Genomic DNA, 23333 nt, shown 5'->3' with positions numbered 1-23333 from the left:
CCTGAAAGTAGAAAAAGGACAGTCAGAGCTACAGCTTTTGTTTCTATTCCTTTTGATTAAAAACATGTACCAGTAAGAGGCTGTGGTTGGAGGAAGTCTCCCAGAGCTGGGAGGGGGCACTGATTACACCTGCAGAAAATCTGTGGGCTCCATAAACCATGCCTTGTAACTTGAGTTGAATAAGGCCATAGGATGCTTAACTTAATAACAGCAATAAAAATAACGTTTAAAAATAACAGCAATAGTAGCCTGAAACTAACACAACATTGTAAATCAACTATACTTCAATTTAAAAGCTCTAAAAAACAAAGCTCACCTTGACAATATTATGACCAAGTCATGATTTTAATAAAATCACATAATTTTCCGTAAGAATCAACATGTTCACTAAATTAACTACTGTAATTAAAATGTACAAATAATTTTTGAAAAAATAACAGAAATAAGCAATTGAAGATTATGGAAAATACTTGTTTCAAGGTGGATCAGAGGCTGCCTGCTGCCTTCTCTGGCCTTGGGCAAAGGAAAATCTGGTCGCATTTTTCCAACCGCCCACCATAGCCACACGGGGGCGCGCGAGTCAACGAATGATCTGAGCTTCCCACAGGCTTCCTCTCCGGAAAGAAACAACGGTGGAGGAGGACATCGGTGAGCAGAGAAACCTACTGGCTAATTCCTTGCTTGGCCCACTTCCGCCAAGGCAGTGACTCAGGCTGATTGCTCCCGGGTGTTTCAGAACCGCGTGGGTGCCAAAAGGTTTCCCCTGTCTTCTAAGCACTTTCCCAGCACCGTGGCCTGGGGCACTGGTTATTGTTGTTACACCCCGGGAGCGGGCGGGGTGAAAAGAACTGAATTAATAAATGAAATCCACTCATAAAATAACCACCTGACCCGCCGCCGGAGGGAGTAGATGAATACCCCCAAAGGAGAGTCTTGGGGGGTGGGGGGCTCTGGGGGTGGGATGTGGAGGTGGAACAACAGACTGTCAATATGAACTGAGAATCTCTTTAAAGTTTTATTATCTGTCCCTTTCCCCACTTCAGGATCCTACTGTTTTTCCCTCCCACGCATAATTCAACAGATTTTATTAGCAATTGATCTTCAGTGACTCTTTCTAGTACATTCAGCTTAGTTTTCATAGAAACGTTTTCTTTTCATGCTCTAATTTCATTAGATTAACTGTGATTGGATCAAAATTATGTAATTAGAAGAAAAACAACAAACACAAATGACTTTTGATTAGTATACAACTGAAAGGATGGAGGCCGGCCGCTGAGCCACTAATGAGAGTCTTCAAAAGTGTGCTCTTGGGTGTCAGAAGGAATGGGAGGCAGAGTGAGTTTGGCAACTCTGTAGAGGGGAAGTGGTTTAAGAGAATACCTCCTAACCTTTGGTGAAAAGGTCTGAAAAGCTGCAGACTTGGCATTTATAACATGGGCAAATTTGCTAGATAGACATGCAACTCTTCAGAAGCACATCTGATGTCCAAGCAAGGAATACCTTCACCAGTGTAGGCTTTTATCAGTCACTGAGCTGGCTACCACTTGCCTGGGTTAATTCGGTTTCACTACAGTGCTGCCCACATCCTAGGAGTACACGCAAATCCCTGTTTCCCTAGGATTGAAAATTATTACTAACTGAAAAGGCAGACACATTACATGAAAAGGAAAACAATACAGTTTTTGGAAGAAAACGAAGATGGATATACCATAATCTTCAGGTAGACAGCAGTTTCTTGAATAGGACACACACAAAAGTGTTATCCGTAAAGGAAAAATATTGGATAAATTGGACTACCTCACTGAGGGCTTCTATTCACCAAAATATATTCTTAAGGACTGAAAAGGCAAGCAACAGATTAGAGGAAGGGACTTGGAATTCATACATTCAACAAAGACTCAGCTCTGGAATATATAAAGGTCTCCCACAAATTAAAAAGAAAAAGGCTGACAATCCAATAGAAAAATGGGCAAAAGACTTGAGTAGGTACTTTTAAAGGAGGATATCCAAACAGCTACTGATCATATAAAAGGTGCTCAAGAGAAACACAAAATTGTAAGAAATATAAGCTAAAATCAGAATAAAATCAAAAGATGAATGGATCAACAGATATGGTACATATATACAGTGGAATACCATTCAGTCTTAAAAATAAAGGAATTTCTGACACATGCTATAACATGGATGAGCTTGAGAACATTATGCAAGTAAAATATACCTGTCACAGAAGGATAAATATTGTACAATTTCACTTACGTGAGGTACTTAGAGTAGTCAGATTCACAGAGAGAGAGAGAGCAGAGTGGTGTTTGTCAGCCGTGAAGGCCCAGGAAATGAAGACTTGGTGTTTAACGGGTACAAAGTGCCAATCTGTAAAACGAGGAAAGTTCTGGAGTTGAATAGTGGTGATGATTGCACAAAAGCGTAAATGTACTCAAAGCTGATGAACTGTACACTATAAAATGGTCAAAATGGTAAATCTAAATGCTATGTATGTTTTACCACAATAAAAAAAGAAGAAAAATTACAATGAAACACATCCACTAGAAATGCTGAAAGTGGATTAGGGATGTGTTAACAATAGCAACTTTGGCAGAGTCATGGAGCAACTAGAACTCTTCATACGCTGTTGGTGGCAGAGTAAGTTGGTACAGCCATCTGGGGACACTGACAGAATCTACTCAAGTTGACAGTGGCCACCGCATGACTCAGCAGTCCTACTCCTAGGTATGCATGCAACACCACTGTGTACATTTGTTCACCAAAAGATGCAAACTAGAATGTTCACAGCAGCATTATTTACATTGCTTCTAAACTGGAAATGACCACGTGCCCATCAATGGTAGAACAGATAGATATTCCCACAATTCCATGGCAATGAAAATGAGCAAACTACACACAACAGATGAACCACAAAGAAGGCTGAGCACCGAAGGACTGATACTTTCGAACTGTGGTGCTAGAGAAGGCTCTTGAGAGACCCTTGGACTGCAAGAGATCAAACCAGTCAATCCTGAGGGAAATCAACCCCGAATACTCATTGGTAGGACTGATGCTGAAGCTTCAATACTTTGGCCACCTGATGTGAAGAGCCAACTCATTGGAAAAGATCCTGACTCTCAGAAAGATTGAAGGCAAAAGGGGAAGAGTGCAGCAGAGGATGAGATGGTTAGGCAACATCACTGACTCAATGGACATGAGTTTGAGCAAACTCAGGGAAACAGGGAAGGACAGGGAAGCCTAGCGTGCTGCAATCCATGGGTTGTAAAGAGTCAGACACAACTTCATGACTAAACAACAATACACAACAGCAGGGATGAATCTCATAAACAGAATGCTGAATGAAAGAAACCAGATACAAAAGAGTGTACAGTCATCATTTGGTATCAGCAGAGGTGATTGGTTCCAGGACCCAGGCAGATACCAAAATCTGAGGATGCTCAAAACTCTCCGTTATCCATGGTTCCACATTCACAAGTTTAACCAACTGTAGATCAGTGAAAGTGAAAGTTGCTCAGTTGTGTCCGACTCTTTGTGACCCCTATAGTCCATGGGATTCTCCAGGCCAGAATACTGGAGTGGGTAGTCTTTCCTTTCTCCAGAGGATCTTCCTTACCCAGGAATCGAACCAGGGTCTCCTGCACTGCAGGCTAATTCTTTACCAGCTGAGCTACCAGGGAAGCCCAGTAGATCAGTGGTACTGTAGTATTTATTGGAAAAAAATAAAAAATACATATAAGTGGACCCATGAAGTGCAAACCCATGTTGTTCCAGGATAACTTCATATCATATGAATCCACCTTTTTAAAGTTCAAAACCAAGTAAAACTATTCTATGCCCTTGGAAGTCAACATGGGGGGAGAAGGAGGACAATGACAGGAAAAGGCATCGGGAGGCTGGTCATATTCTGTTTCTTCATCTGGATGCTGATCACTTGGTGTATTCACTTTGTGAAAATTCACTGAGCTGTACACTTATGCGCTAGGCATTTTTCTGTGTGTATAGTCACTTTAAAAGTTGACATAAAATTACAAAATCAGACACATGTAGCACTGCATATAATGAAGCAGTCAGTTCAAATCCTAGAAGATGGTGCTGTGAAAGTGCTGCACTCAATATGCCAGCAAATTTGGAAAACTCAGCAGTGGCCACAGAACTGGAAAAGGTCAGTTTTCATTCAATCCCAAAGAATGGCAATACCAAAGGATGTTCAAACTACAGCACAATTGCATTCATCTCAAATGCTAACAAAGTAATGCTCAAAATTCTCCAAGCCAGGCTTCAACAGTACACGAACTGTGAACTTCCAGGTGTTCAAGCTGGATTTAGAAAAGGCAGAGGAACCAGAGATCAAATTGCCAACATCTGTTGGATCATAGAAAAAGCAAGAGAGTTCCAGAAAAAAATACCTACTTTTGCTTCATTGACTATGCCAAACCTTTGACTGTGTGGATCACAACAAACTGTGGAAAATTCTTAAAGAGATGGGAATACCAGACCACCTGACCTGCCTCCTGAGAAACCTGTATGCAGGTCAAGAAGCAACAGTTAGAACCGGACATGGAACAGCAGACTGGTTCCAAATTGGGAAAGGAATATGTCAGGGCTGTATATTGTCACCCTGCTTATTTAACTTCTGTGCAGAGTACATCATACGAAATGCTGGGTTGGATGAAACACAAGCTGGAATCAACATTGCCAGGAGAAATATCAATAACCTCAGATATGCAGATGTAACCACCCTTAAGGCAGAAAGTGAAGAAGAACTAAAGAGCCTCTTGATGAAAGTGAAAGTGAAAGAGAAGAGTAAAAATGTTGGCTTACAACAACATTCAAAACACGAAGATCATGGCATCTGGTCCCATCACTTCATGGAAAATAGATAGGGAAACAGTGGAAACAGTGACAGACTTTTATTTTCTTGGGCTCCAAAATCACTACAGATGGTGATCGCAGCCATGAAATTAAAAGATGCTTCCTCCTTAGAAGAAAAACTATGACTAACCTAGACAGCATATTAAAAAGCAGAGACATTATTTTGCTGACAAAGGTCCATCTAGTCAAAGCTATGGTTTTTCCAGAAGTCAAGCATGGTTGTGAGAGTTGGACTGTAAAGAAAGCTGAGCACCAAAGAATTGATGCTTTTGAAGTGTGGTGTTGGAGAAGATTCTTGAGAGTCCCTTGGACTGCAAGGAGATCAAACCAGTCTATCCTAAAGGATATCAGTCCTGAATAGTTGTTGGAAGGACTGATGCTGAAGCTGAAACTCCAATACTTTGGCCACCTGATGTGAAGAAGTGACTCACTGGAAAAGACCCTGATATTGGGAAAGACTGAAGGCAGGAGGAGAAGGGGACGACAGAGGATGAGATGGTTGGATGGCATCACTGACTTGTTGTACGTGAGTTTGAGCAAGCTACGGGAGTTGGTGATGGACAGGAAAGCCTGGCATGCTGCAGTCCATGGGGTTGCAAAGAGTCGGACACGACTTAGTGACTGAACTGAAAGTATTCAATTATGGAATATTTAGGACACAAGAATGTGGGAAAGTCAAGACCTAATGAAACACTGGTGGAGCAAAATAATGTACCTGGCTTCAACTAGAATGTAATTCACCATCAGGGAGTCATTCAGGAGTGGGGAAAATTTAGGTCAACAAGCTGATGGCACCAGAAGGTGCTGTTAGGGCATTTACCACCTGTGTCATTCATCCTAGCGTCTAATCACACGGTGTCTCATTTTGTTATGTAAAGGTCTGGTGAGTGTTCATCTTAACTATAAGCTCCCTGAAAGCAGAGACTCTGGTGCTGATTCTCTGAAATCAACCAGAACCTAGCACAGGGTTAGGCGTCCCACAAGAACAAAGACCACTCGTTCAGTATTAATATATATATTAATTAATATACAACACTAGAATTACGTAACAATGATATAATGAATTAAATGCGTTGTCTGCTAATGCAGGGAACTAGAAATGTTAGATTGTCTATCCAGGGGCAACTTCATAATAAACTAAGAGCTTTGGCTTTGAAGCATGACAGATATTGGGCAGGTTTATATAATATCCATGACCTCTGCTTTACAACCTCTAAGTGAGGAGAGTTGTGCCCTTATAACGTTGGTATAAGGATGAGATAAATTATATGAGATAAAGCTGAGGAAGTGGGGGATCTAGGACACAATTATGTGCCTAGCAGCATACACGCAAGTACGGTAGTTGTCTTCTCCCAAAGTCTGTGTAGACTTCTGATCTTAAGCAGGTGGAATCTGGATCCTTCCTCGTCCTACATTTCCTCCAATCTTCCAGAAGGTGGCTCCTGGGGTAGGGGCACTCTATATCACGCCTTTCTGACCTATCTCCAGGAATCCCTTTTGCAGCTACACTTTTTTTTTTTTTTTCATGAATCAGATGCCACTTGTATGATTTTACAGTTCCAGTCTTGATGAAGGCCCATAACTCGTGAATAATTTGATACACTCGTTAGGGCAGGGGCTGGTTATAAAAAGCCTTACAAATTTCTGAGTACAAATGTACTGATGCCACACTTAGTGTTATCTTTTTCTCCATCAAGCTCTTTCCTTTTCCTGACCCAGCACCCACTGAGAGCCCCCTACTGTTGGAGGAGCAGGTGCTGGGATCCCACAGAGGGGGACACCGTGGACTGGGGCATGGGGAGTCCAGGGACAAAGATCCTATCCAGTCTCTGTCATCCTCTGCCTGTGAGATGGGGGGACCACCGAACTCCCCTCTTTGGCCCTCAGTTCTCCTACCTAAAAAGTGAGGAAGGAACTGGATACCCTGCTTCCTTCCTGCTCCAATACTGGATCAGTTCAGGTTCTTTCATTCACAAGTAACAGAGACTAAAAGAAGCTGCTTCTGCACAAAGGGGAATTTAATGGGAAGACCCTGGACCATTTCATAGACTCCAAGGAGGACCTGAATCCCAAGCCATAGGATGAAGAAAGCAGGGCTGCCCAGGACACCCCAACAGTGGGAGTCTATGGGGTTGTCCTCTCAACATGACTCAGACCTAGGCAGGCACAAATTTTTGAATCAACCAAAGATAGATGAAGTAGATTCTAGGTGGAATAAATTACGTGAGTGATGGTGATTGGCTCCCAATGACAAGGCAGCAGAGTTCATTACAGAGTAACTGGTATCCCCTCTGCAGAGAGAAGACAGGCATTCAGATTGGAAGGTGGGCAGCAAGAGCCTTACCTGGATCTGCCTGTGTATCGGGGAGGCCACTGGGCATACAGTTCAATGAATGTTCCCATTCTCCCCAGTAAGGGGCATGGTGGTATCTGGGGAAGGAGTTGAAATCAGGTTCTAAAGACTAACTCTATGATTATTTGTAAGATTTACTGAGCATCCAACATGAGCCAGCAGGCACTGGCCTGGATCTGCCACTCACAAACTGTGTTCTTTTGGCCAAATTTTCTGAACTCGCTAAGCCTCCATTCCCTCATTTTAAAACTGATGAGTAGTACCAGGTCACCTGCAAATCTTTTATCAACCATGTGCTCTCCAAACACTACATCTAACTCAGCTATCTTTAGAGTCCTCGTGCCCTCACTGTGGATTGTCACACAGAACAGTCATGAGGTGACTGATGAGCTGCAAAGAAGTGCAGTCTGACTGCCAAAGAGACCATTACCAGACCAGAATAGGAAGAGCAGGGTTCGTATCTTTCACATGGTACTTTTCAGAAACCATAACATGTCTCCTTTGGTTTGCCCATTCATTGATCCACTGAATGACTGATTTACTCAACAAATTACTGGGTGCTCACTTTGGACCAGACTTAGAACTCAGTTCAGTCGCTCAGTCGTGTCCGACTCCTTGCGACCCCATGAACCGTAGCATGCCAGACCTCCCTGTCCATCACCAACTCCTGGAGTTTACCCAAACCCAGGCATAAGTTAGACCAAGACCTCTCCCTCAGGGTGCTTGTGCTCTATATGAAATGCACAGCCTAATCACTAATCACACACACAATGAAAGTGAAAGTGAAGGCTGCTCAGTCATGCCCAACTCTTTGCAATCCCATGGACTGAACAGTCCATGGAATTCTCCAGGCCAGAATACTGGAGTGGGTAGCCTTTCCCTTCTCCAGGGGATCTTCCCAACCCAGGAATCAAACTGAGGTTTCCTGCATTGCTGGCGGATTCTTTACCAGCTGAGCAACCAGAGAAGCCCCAGTCACACAAATAAGGCATGATAAGGGAGAACAGAGCATATTGTAGGTAGAGGGGAAGAAGCCAAGAGAAAAAGCAATAAACAATGCAAGAGAAAGAGAGGAGATAATTGACAGAGAGAGGATCTGGAGGGTAGGGGGAGGCAGATGAGGATGGAGCTGGAAGAAAGCAGTATTTTCTTCAGTTCTGGAAAAATCACTAATGTTAAACAATTTTCAGGGCAGAAAGAACCGTTTGATAAGATGAGTCTTCTGTTTGGTTTTAGAAGCAGTCAGAAGTGGGAGCTCTACTTACCATCTTAACATCTGGCCACACCCCCAGATACCACCTCCTTCTGCTCTGCAGGGGCAGAAGCTCTCTGCATCTTTTCTTTTTTTTTGGCTTGATGCTCCCTTAGTCTTGGTATCACCTGCCCGAATTTAGTTCCATGGGGGTATGAGTGGGAATTGAACATGGTTGAAAAACCGCAAGGAGAGTACGTATGCACAGAGTAAAAAGGTTTCTATATGTGCATCTTCCGCTGGGAGAAACTGCTTCCCCATCATTCTCTGGTGTCTCAGACTCAGGCACGACTCATTTTTCACTTTTCCATTCCAATTAGCTGCATATTTTTAGCACGTGTTATATAAGTCTCATCTGCCCAAATTTGTTGGCTCAGGGCCTCTCCTTCCTTTCATTTCACTGGTGGATTGACCCGCGTGGTGGGATGACAAGTCTGTAAATAGCCTGCCCGAGGAGGGGTGGACGGAAAGAGCTCTGGAGATGAAGTGAGGGTTTGTATTTGGCATGCCAGGGCTAAATCCAGCCCTTCTAAAAGGGGAAGCAGCAAGAACGCACAATTCTGAACTAAACGGCAACACGTTAGAAAGGGCTGCTCCGCCCACAATGAGCATGAAGAAGCCTGGCTCAGACAGATGGGGCCAGGATCTCACAGACAGGTCTCCTCGACTGCCTCTAAACCAGGCTTAGAGGAGGCCGGCCTCAGGTCCCGAGTACACCGCGGGCTCTGTCCGAATAATAATATGCAGAATAATCCTCTATAATTCTATGCATGGGTTGCAGGCCTTTCTAGGAAAAATAAAAGCTCATCAGCACTGTCAGTGGGTGGCAGGAAAAAGCATGAAGTGGGCCTGAGAAAACCCTGCCCTCAGCTCTTGTCATTCTAGGGAAGGTGCTTCACCTCTCTTGGGGTCAGGATCATGTGCTAAAAATATCTACATCACTTTTATACACGAGGTTGTGGAAGGACTAAAATGGAACAATGAACATGTACAGAAAAGTACAAGGTTACATTCAAATGTAATGCATTATTGCTATGAGTCTGACATGTAATCCATGATTACACACCCTGAGTTAAATTTGCAGAGGGCACTAGGGCTAAGCCATCTCCTCCCAGGGATCACAGTATAGGACAAGCTCCTCTAGAAACCAGAGCCTGGAGAGGAGAAGAGAGGATACCCTAGAAGTCAAGGGGTGTGGTGCTGGGGTATGACTTTAGTGTCCCCAGAGAACACAGAAAAGCTAGACAGGTCCTGGCTCAAAGGTAAGTCTCCACATCCATTGAGATCTTTCAGCTCATCCATCCATCCATCCTCCTCCTTCAGGACATGTAACGGGCAATAGATATCATGGAAGTTGCACCTCTGAATGAAGCCTTGGATCAAAGACTTTACAGAGTCACTATACAGAAGTTGTTCCAGAGCTAAAGAAAAAAAAAAACTGTATTCTTCCTCAGCCTATACCAAGAGTGGCAATTATATGTTTACCTATTTAATGAGAAGATATTAAATAGGTAAACATATAAATATTCAAATCCAATGCAGGAAAGAATATCAGCATCTGTGAAAATCAAGTGACCTCCTGCTGATTCGAGGTTCTGGAAATGAAACCCCTTCTCCAATGCCCCTCAGTCCGGACTGTAGAATCAGTAGCATACCTTTGGACCAGCAGCTACACACCATGTAGAAAGTTAGGATCCTTGGGTCAGAGAGGTCTGAATTCATGTGGCTTTTCTTGGTGGCACTGGGGAAAGTATTTATTTTGTTTACCCATCAGTTTTCAATGTGTAAAATGAAAACAATATCTGCTTCACATGAGGATTAAATTTAAATAATATATATATAAAAGAACACATTTTTGAAAAGACAGATTAAAAGCTTGGAGCCTGGCACATTGAACAGCGGTCAATGAATATTAACTTCCTTCTCTTCTCCAGGTTCCAATCTCCAGAGAAATCCAACAAGATTTGTTAGCTCACCAATTATATCTTTACTCTCTAATCTCCTTTTTCTTGAATGTATACACTTACATGTACACATATAAACTTTGTAACACCTATGACTCTCCTGTGTCCTACTTTTCAGCTGAAACTTCTAAGTTCAAATTCTGTTTCCAGTAACCCTTTCTAGTGGCTCTGGCCCACAGAAACCCTTCCTTAACACTTCTGTCTGTAACTGTCAATACTACTCATTGACACTCATTGGAAAGAGACATAGTGACGTAAAACAGACAAAACAACCCTGACTTTAAAAAACTCTCTGAATCCCAGCCCGTGTCTTTCAACTGGTACAACAATAACTGCTCTGCCTACCTCACAGTTTTGCTTTAGGCTCAAGCAAAATTACCTGTACAAAAGAGCTATCTAATCTGCCATAACTATGTAATACAAGGTTTCCACCTCTTCATCCCCAAGACTGTCACCACCACTCCAACAACTACTGTCATAAGCATTACCTCCAGCATGACTATCACCATCCCCAGCATTGCCATAATCAGCACCATCATCATTACTATCATTATCACCACCTTCCTCATCATCATAACTCCTACCACCAGCATGATCACCATCATCACCATATTACTGCTCTCACCATCACTACCACCATTATCACCACTGCCATCACCGTCATGATCACTACCGCCACCACCACAACTACTGCCAACATCACCGCAACTCCCATGACCATCATCATGACACACAAACGATCCTTAGGATGTAGGTACTCATTTAACTCGTTGAATTCACTAACTCCTTCCCGACTTAATATGCAATAGAAATGTGTGTCAGGCTTTGAAGAAAGTGGTTATGTACATCAGTTGCCCTGAAACAAGGAGAAACACTTCTTCCCCACACATCCTTGGCCAGGGCTCTGAAGAAAGGAGAATTCAAAATTAGCCAACTGAGTTCCCATGCATATCATTGCAAGCCCCAGCAACTTAGTCGGCTGCTTGCTGAGCAGTTGACTGAAAATTCATGCCTGTCAACCCTGACATTTCTCAAAATTTCTGAGTTATTTATACTGTACCGGTCTGTGAGATTCAAGTCCCTAGATTCTTGGGGTGTAGGTGTGCCCAGTTGTGTCTGACTCTCTGCGACTCCTTGGACTATGGCCTGCCAGGCTCCTTTGTCCATGGGATTTTTTCAAGCAAGAATACTGGAGTGGGTTGCCATTTTCTTCTCCAAGGATCTTCCCAACCCAGGGGTTGGACCCACATCTCCTGTGTCTCTTGCATTGCAGGCAGATTCTTTACCCACTCAGTCATCGGGGAAGCCCCTGGAATGTAGGAGAAACTGGTAAAATGCTCTTCTAGAAATTTCCAACCCAAAGTGGATGGCAATGAGGTACCTAATATTCTGCCCACTGAATTCTCCGAATCTGATCCTACTCACTTAAATTAGCCTTGACCACCCTCCCCACTGAACCCCACTCTCAGGGTACCCCTACTTGGGGGTCAAGAATGTCTACCCCATCATTCTGTCTGCTTATGAAGACCCTGACATCCATGACGAAGTCCCACCTTGGCTGGAAGTTGGCACAGGTTTTTCCAGTCCTCAATGATTGACAGTGGCTTTCTCTCATCAACATCACAGATCTTAACTCTTGAGAAAAGTAACCTCAGACTAAGTGATCCTTGACCAGCCTGTGAGTTCCCTGAGCTTGCACTCCAGAATTATTCCTTGGGTTCATTGCTGAGCTGGCTGTATCTAAGGAACACAGTGAATACTTGCTGATAATAACTGATGATAGAAAGGCAGGATGCTTAACAAGTGAAGTGAAGTGAAAGTCGCTCAGTCATGTCTGACTCTTGCGACCCCATGGACAGTAGCCTGCCAGGCTCCTCTGGGATTCTGGGATTCTCCAGGCAAGACTACTAGAGTGGGTTGCTCTTTCCTTTTCCAGGGCATCTTCCTGGGGTGTCTACACCCCAGGAATCGAACCCAGGTCTCCTGCATTGCAGGCAGATTCTTTACCAATTGAGCTACAGGGGAGGCCCCATGCTTAACAAGGTCAGGTGAAATAAGTTAGCAGGACAATGTGTCTACAAGAAAGGATAAAAACCCCACCCTTCAGTACAAGTCAGAAGTCTCAAAAATGAGAAACTGGACATCTTAAAGAATAGCCCTGAGGTCCTAGTTGCCTGATATCAGGCTCCAGATGGTCCTTTCTCTTTCAGGATTTTAGCAAGCTCACCCTTGGGGCAATGTTGCACACCCGAGAGACACCTGCCCAGCATTATCTGTCTTGGTCTTCAGTGTTCTCAGTTTCCATTTACTGGGCAACCCAAGAACTCTGGCTGCTCAGCCCTGGCTGCCATGGCCCTCAGGTTGGTCCCTTATCCTCTGTGCTCAGAGCTGTCTACACCCCAGCTGGCTGAGGCATCCAGGGCTCTGCTGGTTTCTGCACAGCCCAGGCCAGGCCTGGCTTTGGTCCCTGGCCTATGCTGTCCACCATGTCTGCCCTCAGTCCACGCTCTGCATTCAGCCTCCCATCTCCCATCTCCCATCAATCACTTTCTGTGGAACTCTTTGCTGCAACTGATACAGGATGAAACACCCATTTTTCTCAGTGCTGTGTTTGAGGTCAGTAATAAAATGGCATTTCTAACTAACATTTACTTGAGTGCATACTATTTGTCAAGCACACTTCCAAACCCTCCATGTGTGTGTTCAACCCTGTATTACAACTACTCTGTGAAGAGGGTTGGGGTGAGTACTAGCATTTTTCCCTAGTGAGTTAAACAACCAGCCCAAGGTCCCCTGATGCTGGGAAGTGGCACAACCCAGTCCAATCTGGGCGGGAGGCTGCACTCCCAGCCTCTCTGCCATTCTGTCTCCATAGAACACCCATTACAGGGAAGAATGCTTCCTTCCAACTGACCCCAGCAATCACGGTTTCCTTAATGTCTCCCTTGCTTTCAGTCCTTCCTATTCAAAAACAATTGGTCTGGTGAAGAAAGCCTCAAGTTTGGCATGAGGATTTCTTTCTTCTGGCAGTGGACATATTTGCTTTAGCTATCCCCAAACAGAAGTACATTTGTTTTCCTTTTGCTACAATGATCAAGAAACCAATTACTTACCAACTAAATGGCCAGGCATGAAAGTCAACTCCACTGCCTTTTTCCACCTACAAGGAGAGGCTCCATGGAAGTTTCTATAGACTTAAGTCCCAGGAGAGAAAGGAGAATGCAGTCCAGTGGGTTGGGTCCCTTTGTTTTTCGGGAATCAAGGCTTGTGGGGGGAATGTTCACACCCCCCTCAACATCTCCAAGGAGCCAGGACGTAGCAAACTCATGTTTACATATTAATTTATCCATGCTACTCTTCTTGATGCTTCCAATAACCCCCTCCCACTGCCCTGAGAACATTCAGCTCAGGTGAGCTAGTTCCCACACATCCCTACCTCATTCCAAGCTCATTCCAACCACCGTACCTTTGCTTACCAGGTTCCTCCTGCCTGGAATTTCCTCCCTCACTTCCCCTCTGATCATACAAATCCATCCTTCGTGGCCAGCTCCCATGTCTCATGGAGCCTTCTGAGCCCCTCAAATCCTGAGGGTGAGCTCCCTGCTCTGTGTTCCTACCTCATAAAGTCTATGCTACAAAAGTCAGTGCTTAACTGTACACCATCACAGGGTATTTCACATGTCTTCTCAACTGGTCTGGGAGCAGAAAGCATGTGTCTTGTGCTCGTATGTCTACCACTGATTCTGAAATGGGGCTGGGAATACACACTGGTGAAAAACACACTTGGCTGGCTGATGAAAACTGGATGAGGGGGGCTTCCCTGGTGGCTCAGTGGTAAAGAATCCATCTGCCAATGCAGGAGACACGGGTTCCAGCCCTGGTCTGGGAAGATCCCACATGCCGAGGAGCAACCAAGCCCTTGTGCCACAACTACTGAAGCCCGTGAGCCCTGGAGCCCACGCTCCACAACAAGAGAAGCCGCTGCAGCGAGAAGCCTGAGCACCACAACCCAAGAGTAGCCCCTGCTCGTCACAACTACAGAACAGCCACAGGAGCAATGAAGCCCCAGTGCAGCTCAAAACAAAGCAAAGCTGGAGGAGGCTCTGGGCTTCAGCTGCTCTACCTCCAAGGCCAGTGTCAAAAATGACTAATTGCAGGCCAGAGTCATAGATCCTACCAACCCTTGGTCCCCCATGGCATCTTCTCCCCAGACCTCCAGAGATGCCATGCTGTAAGCTCGGGGTGGGGTGGAGGGCTCTCAGTGGCTCCTCCTGGCCACTTTTCTGGGCACGTGCACACACTACAGGTTGCTGCTGCTGCTAAGTCACTTCACTAGTATCTGACTCTGTGTGACCCCAGGCAAGAGTAACACTACACGTTAAATCCTCCCAATTCATCCAGCACTTCTATCTCTGAATCTGAACACTGAAAAAAACCTCAAGAAGAGGTAAACTGTGTCATACCATCAGTCCAGGGATCCAGGCACCTATAATCTCTGCGTTTCCTAAAAAACTTTAGTGCCAAAGTCTCTCCCCCAGGGACTTTCTGAAATGGTCTCCTCTCAGCAAGGCCTACTCCTCCAATTATTGCTCCCCATACAAATAAAGGGGAAAGTTCAAAAACGCCGTCTCCCCCACCCCTCTATTATAAGCACAAAGGCTCAAGGTGTGTTCCTTCTCTTTATCCTGCTTTACAGAAGGTGTGTGGTACTTTCCCGCCTCTTGCATCCTAAAGAATTGCCAATCCCTATAAACCCGAGATATCAGAACATGATCTTTTGTGTGCTTATTATCTTCATAACTAACATGTGACGGATGTAGCCTAAAGTTCCAGAGATTTAATGTAAAATCAGAGTTGCAAAAGAAAGGATTGGTGTTTCTTAGGTGCCCAAGAACATCCTAGCGCAGAATGAGACACACATTTCCACTGTGCGGTCTTGGCTCCATGATAATCTCCAGGCAACCAAAAGTCAGCTGCTTAGCGACACAAGCAGGAGGATCAGCCTGCATGTCTCTATTAAAGAGCGGCTGTGGCCTGGTAGGAAGCACAGATATGAGCTGGAGTCACCCTGGGCAGCCAGCTGTCAGGCAGAGACCAGCCACATGGGCTTGGGGTGAGGGCAGCCCGGGAGGAAGGCATTTAACGAAGATGGTTGATGAGAAGGGAGTTGGTGGCAGGGTGTCCAGACAGAAGAGGGGCAATTAAAAATGAGGTACAGGGAGGGCAGTTAACCCCCTGGGGGTGGGGGGCTGAAGCATTCTATTTTCCTCTCTAGATGCTATGCCCCTTAAGGCTCTGAGGGGCCTTGGCTTCAGAAAGGTTCATGGTCAGCTAGGAGCTCAGCCAATACAAAGAATTTGGGGACCTCTATCTCAGCTCTTTTCCACTGAATCACACTAAATATAATAGGAAAGCTAACAGAGATTCTTAAAATCATGATTTGACAGGTTTTTATGGAGCTTGAGTTCTACCAGATGCTCTGAGGGACAGAAATAAGAATCCAGGATCAGAGAGCATATGGTAATTTCAGACCTAGATATATGGGCTGGTGAGCGGTTCTACCACTAACCAACTCAAGAACAGGAAAAAAATAAATAAATAAAGTGCTTCACAAGCCTCAGCCATAAAAGAGAGATAATTGTACTTGCCCTGCTTATCCCTGGGCTGTTGTGAACATCAGATGAGAAAACTGTATGTCTGGAGGAATTTTTGCCATTCCATGGGGCCAGTATATTAATATAGCTACCCTAGGAAGGAACTACACTGGGTAGAGAAGAGGTCAATATATCAAACAACACAAAGCAGTAAGCAGGTGCAGGGAAGCTGCAGGGCAAGGGAACTGACAGATGAGACTCTTTCTCTTATTGCCCAGTCTACTCACCTCCAGCCTGAAAGCTGGGCAATGCAAAGTACAGGAAAAGCAATTCACACTGATGCGAGGGTTCCTCAGGGACAGGAGCTTTGCAGTAGGTCGTAACTGGTCTGTGTCCTGAAGCAATTCCATGGATTTTTATTATTCAGGCCACAGCAATCCCCCAGGATCAGACACAACCTCAAACTGATGTCAACAGAGAGACGCTCATGCCATCTCCACCCCAGATCTTCAATTTGACCTCCCAAAGGAACATCAGCTCATTAGCAACTGCATTCACACCATGGGGTACCCTGAAGAAAATCAAGTCCCAAAGAGGAAGAAGTCCCTGATGTAGAAAGAGTTTGTTTTATAGATCTCAGAGCACCTGCCCTCCTCTAATCTCATTTGAATCTTAGTCATTTCCTCCATGTAAGGGCATAGATGGATAAATATTTTATGATAATTCTATGCCCACTGCTGCTGCTGCTGCTGCTAAGTCACTTCAGTAGTGTCCGACTCTGTGCGACCCCAGAGATGGCAGCCCACCAGGCTTCCCCGTCTCTGGGATTCTCCAGGCAAGAACACTGGAGTGGGTTGCCATTGCCTTCTCCAATGCATGAAAGTGAAAAGTGAAAGTGAAGTCACTCAGTCGTGTCCAACTCTTAGCAAACCCATGGACTGCAGCCCACCAGGCTCCTCTGTCCATGGGATTTTCCAGGCAAGAGTACTGGAGTGGGGTGCCATTGCCTTCTCCTTCTATGCCCACTACCAAACCAAATATCAAAATACAGACATCAGTTAACTGCTCCATTTATTATATATGCAAATTAACTCATTCCCCAGACAATAAATATATGTCGAGTGCTTTCTGTAAGCTAGTGGACATCACTCCAGGAGAAGATATCAGAATGAAGACAACCCTAGGTCTCCCCTCAAAGGTCTCACAGAAGGGCTGTGGCCTGGTGGTGTTCTGTAACTCCTCCTTTTTTATAGAACGAGGTGTGTGAAAAGTGATGATATTTGATCAGCACACAGAGGTAACTGAATGGAGCTGCTCACAATGGGTCCAGGGGTTCTGGCCACTAGGACTACCATGGCAATTTCCCCCTTAACCCTCCCATTCCCCACCTCTAGCCCAGGCAACCACCAGGCTGCTTTCTGTATCTATAGACCTCCTTACTCAGGACATTCCATGTGAGCAAAATCATGTAACATATGGTCTTCTGCATCTGGTTTCTTTTATTTACACACACTATTTTCAAGGTTCATCCATGGTGTTGTGTGTATCAATACTTCATTCCTTCTTACAGCTCCATAATATTCCCTTGGATGACTATTTCACATTTTATTTCTCAGTTGTTGGAACATTTGAGTAATCTGTTGTTTTTCTTTTCTTTTCTTACTATTATGAAGAATGTTACTGTGAACATTAGAAGTTTTTATGTGAATGTATATTCTCGTTTCTCTTGGGATTATACTTAGGAGTGGAACTGCTGGATCACATGGTAACTCTACGTATAATCGTTTGAGAATGTTTTCCAAAACAGCCGCACCATTTTACATTCCCCTCTTTGGTTAATTATCAAACAGTTAGAAAGTCTCAAGCTGAGGCCTTAGTGTATACTCATCTTCTAAATGTTTAGCCTCAAGCTAATGTCGATTCACTCTCCTCCATGAAATCTCAGAAGCAAAGTTCTCCTCTTGTCAAAGGGAACCTTGCCTGTGAGTTGCGCTGTCCTGCTTGACCACTGAAGAGGAAAGCTGCGTCCTTACCTTCCAGGGAACTACTAGTTCTTGCCCTGGCAGCCTCAGGGCTGCAGGAGATTAACATGGCAGGGTTGTGTCTGCACTGGCTGGGTCCACGTGCCTGCACCTGGAAACGAAGACACAGGAGACGCACCAGCCAGCCCGAGGTCACCTGGCACCCAGCAGGGTCAGGATGCACGGAGCCAGGTCCTGAGTCCGAGTCCTTCCTCTTCCACTGCACAGAGTCCTCCCTTCGCCTCCTTTCCACATCTACTGGGAGCACTTATGCTTGCCTGAGCATTGAGAACTCCACACATGTGTTTGTTTACCTCTTTTGGAGAAGTTCTCTCATTTATTTCCTCTGCTTTTCTTTGTCAGAAGGCCCCCACGCATACTGAGACAAATGTCTACAGGCTGTTTACTGTGGGCTTTTCTCCCCACACTAGTCTCAGGAGGCCTGGATTTGGAAAAAGAAAGGTGGCTCCTGACAACAGCCTACATTCTCTTGAGCTGCCTCCTTACTCTTCCATGGCCTGTGTCTCCTGGTGGCCTTGCCCACCCCAGATTTTCCCAGCATTATCCAAAGCATGAACCCGACCTCACTGAGCACCCCTGGGTGCCGGCTTACCCAGGAAACAGGGACAGAAGGAGAGGCATGGGCTCCCCAGAGAAAGAAGGTCCCCCATTTTAAGCCAGAAATGGAGCATCCATACACACTTGAGTGGAAAAGTATCAAATCAAGCGAGACAGGAGGGTGGAGGCAAACGCCTTCACAAACACGGGCTTTCCTGTGGTCTCCATGGCCATGTAATGTGCAGATCACAAGCTTTGGAAAGGAAGGGGATCTCTCAGGCCAAGCCAGGCCTGAAGGATCCAGCTCAGCCTGCCCCCAACCTGGTCCTCTCAGCTAAACTGATGCTGACACCTGTCCACCTGCCTTCACTCCCTGGTCAGGCTGCCTGCCTGCACCGCCCCATCCCATGAGCCCAACTCATCCTCTCTCTGTCCACCCACCTCCCCTCTTGTCTCCCCACCTTGATGTCCTCTTGTTTTCTATTAAACTAAAGTGAAACCAGCTGTTTCCACGTAACAACCTTGATTTACATAAACTGCCTTATCAAGCCAAAATGGGCTGGCTCCAGGCCTAACTGTTCCGACATGCTCTTTGGGTGCCTGTCCAGCTCAACTGTGACACTCTGGGCACTGCCATATCCTGCAGTTCTGCCCGGGTGGGCACCTCCACTCCGTTGAAGCAGCTCTGCTCTCCGGCCTCCACCCTTTCTGCCCAGCCTGCACTTCCCATGCACAGCTGCCTCCCAGTATCCTTGGTCCACACACTGTCCGTGTCACCTCCCCTGGCGTTTGTTTTCATCTGTTGTGACATCTCTTGAATAGCTACCTTTTAATATTCTTTTCGTCATAAACACTATACAAGATTATTAAAGAAAATCTGGCAAATTGAACCAGAATGAAAGAAAAATTATTCAAAACTCCACCATCCAAACAGAACACTATGTATTCTGAAGTACTTCCTCTGGTGGGTGGGGCGGAGGTGTGTGTGTGTTCATATCATACATCTTGCCTTGTTGTTCAGCTTTTCAGCTCTGCCTCCCCCACCATATTCTCATTTAAATGGGAAACCCCTTGAAGACAATGATTGACAAGAAAAGGGAACATAACTTGAGCCGTAAAATGAGTTGTGAAAACTTCCAACCTCCAAGATGTTTTGTATGACAGTCTGCAAAACACAGATGAGCTCATGGCCAGGCTCTGAGGTCTTGGCTTCTCCTCTCCTCCCTACTTGTCAACTTCAGCCCCTGCCACCCTCCTGTACTCACCTCTCCCCCCAGTTTCCCCTGCCCACCATGAAGGACTCGAGCTGGCAATAAGCCTGGTCCATGGAAAATGATTCCTACAAGTGCCGTGACTTTCCAGCTGGTGGACAGATTGGTTTACTACATATTGCCATGAAAGCTTCAGGGATTTTGAGCTGAATTTGAATCATCTGGTTTTAAAGCAACTATAGAAACCTTAAAATGATTTATATGGTGACTTTTCCCTCCTCCAATTGCATTTATTGTCTGAGCTCTTTGCTGGTCTTTAATCCTACGTGGTCTTTTATGATTGTCATCCAAGTCTGAGTTTTGCAAGCATAAGCCTTAATAACATCAACAGTAACAGTTACCTTGACCTTGACCCTTAAACAAGTCTCAGTGCTTCTCGATTCTGGTCATATTTTCTTCCACTGTCCTTGAAAAATGTTAGTTGAATAGTAGAGACTTAACCTCAAAAGTGTTGTTGATAATCACTGATACAAAGATCAAAGTTTAACTAAAAGTAAATGAGTTATAATTTTGAAAAAGTTAAGAGTAAAGCCCTGTTAGAGACTAGACATTCAGAGATAAATCTAAAGCCCTCAGAAACTTTCCACTCATGATAGAGAAGGAAATGCATCACTTACCCCTTTTACATCTAGCATGTGAAATATTTCTGTAATATTAAGTCAATTTTTGAATAATAGACACTTTTTAATGAGGCTTTACTGTGTTTGGATATTATGCTTCTTTAAAAGAATAGAGCATCTAAGATTCTCTATTTGGCTAAAAAAATCCTCAGTGTGAGAGGATGTGAAAATTGCCCAAATAAAACAATATTCCTCCAGGCTTACCTTTCTAAAGTAGGAAATTTCTTCAATACAAAGGAGTCTATTGCTCTCTCTTGTCCTAAGAACTCTACACCCTAGACAACTTTAAAGAAAAAATAAGTATCGATAGCCAAGACCAACATAAAAACGACCTGATCCCACCTGGGTCCTTGGCATCCGGAGAGCTCCTTCTCAACATAACCATGTCCTCTCACGTAAGTCCCAGAACTATGCCTTCCAAATTCTGCCCTCTTCACTGTAAATGGTAAGCTCCCTTAGACAAATTCAGAAATTGTCCCTGCTTCTTCCTAGCTGATGACAATTCTGTTTTAAGGGGGTTTAGATGCTATAGAAGTTACCATGGCAGGTGGGGTGTGGTGGCCATACTCTCTGGGTGCTCGCAGATTTCTGTAGTCCACTCACATCTCTTGCCATTTCCTATTGAGACCAAGGTTAGACATAACTGAGTCACACCAAAACAAAGCCACCACTTGCTAATCTGCAAACTCAGAAAAGATTATACGGGTTTGGTAAAACTTCAGGGAGGCTTGAAAGTCTATATCCATCCCTAAGAGGCTCAAATGCCTTTCATTTGTCCTCTGTTCACTCTTCAGGTGGCAAGTACTTGCTCCTAGAAAGGCCCCCTGGGAACCTCACTCTCTAATGACAAGAAGCCAAGTTCTTCAGGGTTCACTGGAGCTTTAGTGAATTCTAAAATGCTCATACAAAAGAGCCAATTCCCAGTCTTATTAATATTTAAAACCTTCCTTCTTGCAAATTCATGCCATGGATCCCTAAGATGTGCTTAGTTAGAGGCCAACAAAAACAGATGCTCTGGCTGGACATTTTTTTTTTTTAATATAATTATTTTTAAAACAAAACAAACAAAACAAAACAAAAAAAAATGAAGACTCTCACTAGGCTGAAAGGACAAGCAGCCCAACTCCTCCAGTACTTTAAATTATTTTGCCCAAAACTTTGGGGCAAGGGAAAGACAATAATCTCTTCAGTCTAAAGCACATTATGGCAAATTCTAGCAGAAGGATACTTTTTCAGGGGCTGATAATAAGGGAAAATAGAAATTTGAGGCGGGAAGCCCAAGAAAGGGTTCTCTGTTGGGTATACATGTGTAATCCCCAAGAGCTGGGTGCTTCTGGAGAGAAATGCATGGTATTCATTCCTTTCCATGTATGCCAAGCCAATAAAAGCAACACACAATTAATTCACCATCAATGAGAGACTGTACGGACTCTCAAAAGATTTCTAATCAGATTATGGCTCGTCAACTTCAACGTGAAACGAGCATCATATTTGTTGTTGAGAGCCACATGCTCTCCTCCCAGTTCTTCCCAGTGCAGGCTAAAACCAGAACTTTAGAAAGTGGGTCATTTAATCAAGCAGCCTCACTACACAAACAAGAAACCCAGGACTGGAGAGACGAGACGGCTTGCCCAGGGTCATGTCACTGGTTCTAAGAGCAGTGGAACTCCTGGCTCACAGCGCTGTTTACACTGTGTTCAGTGAACTGTGTTCTCCTTTTGACAAAAGAGTAGTTCAGAGATACTAAAGCTGGATGAGGAACAGAGTTGCCACCATAACCGACAAAGGACGTTTTAAGACCCTAGAACTGCTTCGTTTGAGAGAAAGAAGCTGTAGAAGAAAATAAAAGCTGCTCTTTCGTCTCTGAAGGGCTGTCAGTGTGGAGGACATGACAGATGTGCTCTGTAGAGCTCCAGGGGATTGACCAAAGCCGGCAAGGGTGAAAGCTGTGCACAAGCAGGCTCTGGGTCCGCTTCCAGGAGACGCTTCTTATGAGAAGCCGAGTCCCACAAGGCCTGGGCTACGTGCTATTCTGTGGGGAGGTGTGCTCACAAACGGAGACCCTCATACACATGATTGGTGTGAAAAGGGAGAGAGTACTGGCACCCAGAGGTTTGGATGTCACCTGCAGAAATAATATTAATGGGAATCCTCCTTGGGGTGGGAGTTTGAACCAGGCCAGCAGATCTAAAATATTGTTGATGGTTGCAATTTCTAAAAATGCTTTCAAATACAGATTCCTGAAACCAATGGGTGGAAACAGGCCTGGAAATGGGTAATTTAAAAAACATTGTATGTTTCAGTGATTCTCTAAATAGGGAACCACTGAAATGGATCAGTGGCTCTCATACCTTTCAACCATAACTCACAGTATGGAAATCATCTTTGCACAGAAACTGGGGATATGCACATTTACATAACGAAAACAGAAGTTTCACAAACAATTGTTGCCCCTATTACACATGAGGCACTTTGATATTTTCTATTTCATTTTGTATATTTTTATAAAATGTGGGTTAAGATTCGCTTAATTCATTTTATGATCAACTCAAGAAAACACTATATAAATTTCAAGAAACAGAAGAGAAAGGTGAGAAAAAGAAAGTGTGCCCACAGGAAGAAGAAAACATGGGTTTAGATTCTCTTGGCATTTGGCATGTGGTCTGGTTGTTTTAGGTACAGATGAGAAGGGACCAAAGAGAACCTTGAAGGCAGCACTCATTCAAAAACAAGTAGTCAAAGAGGTGGTTACTGTCATTAAAAAACATCACAGGTAGGCAGTTACTGAATCCTTGAGAAGCAAAAACATCTGAGCAAATCTCCAT

The 23333-nt window shown here is 44.5% G+C and overlaps 1 protein-coding gene across 4 annotated transcripts in view; it reads right to left on the bottom strand.

Annotated features, from left to right (window-relative positions):
* Positions 1-23333, bottom strand: part of PRKCE (protein kinase C epsilon) — a 542503-nt gene that overhangs the window by 237740 nt on the left and 281430 nt on the right. For 3 of the 4 annotated variants that reach the window (XM_027555170.1, XM_027555172.1, XM_027555168.1), the window contains exon 4: positions 2257-2370. The exons of the other annotated variant lie outside the window; for it this stretch is intronic. In XM_027555170.1, coding sequence (XP_027410971.1) covers positions 2257-2370 — 114 coding nt within the window. The remainder of the gene's footprint in view (positions 1-2256; positions 2371-23333) is intronic. 4 annotated transcript variants of the gene reach the window in all.

The sequence above is a fragment of the Bos indicus x Bos taurus genome, chromosome 11, assembly GCF_003369695.1.
Source record: "Bos indicus x Bos taurus breed Angus x Brahman F1 hybrid chromosome 11, Bos_hybrid_MaternalHap_v2.0, whole genome shotgun sequence".
Classification (NCBI taxonomy): Eukaryota; Metazoa; Chordata; class Mammalia; order Artiodactyla; family Bovidae; genus Bos; species Bos indicus x Bos taurus.
The sequence above is the reverse complement of the archived record's forward strand: the minus strand, read 5'-3'. Positions and strand labels throughout refer to the sequence as shown.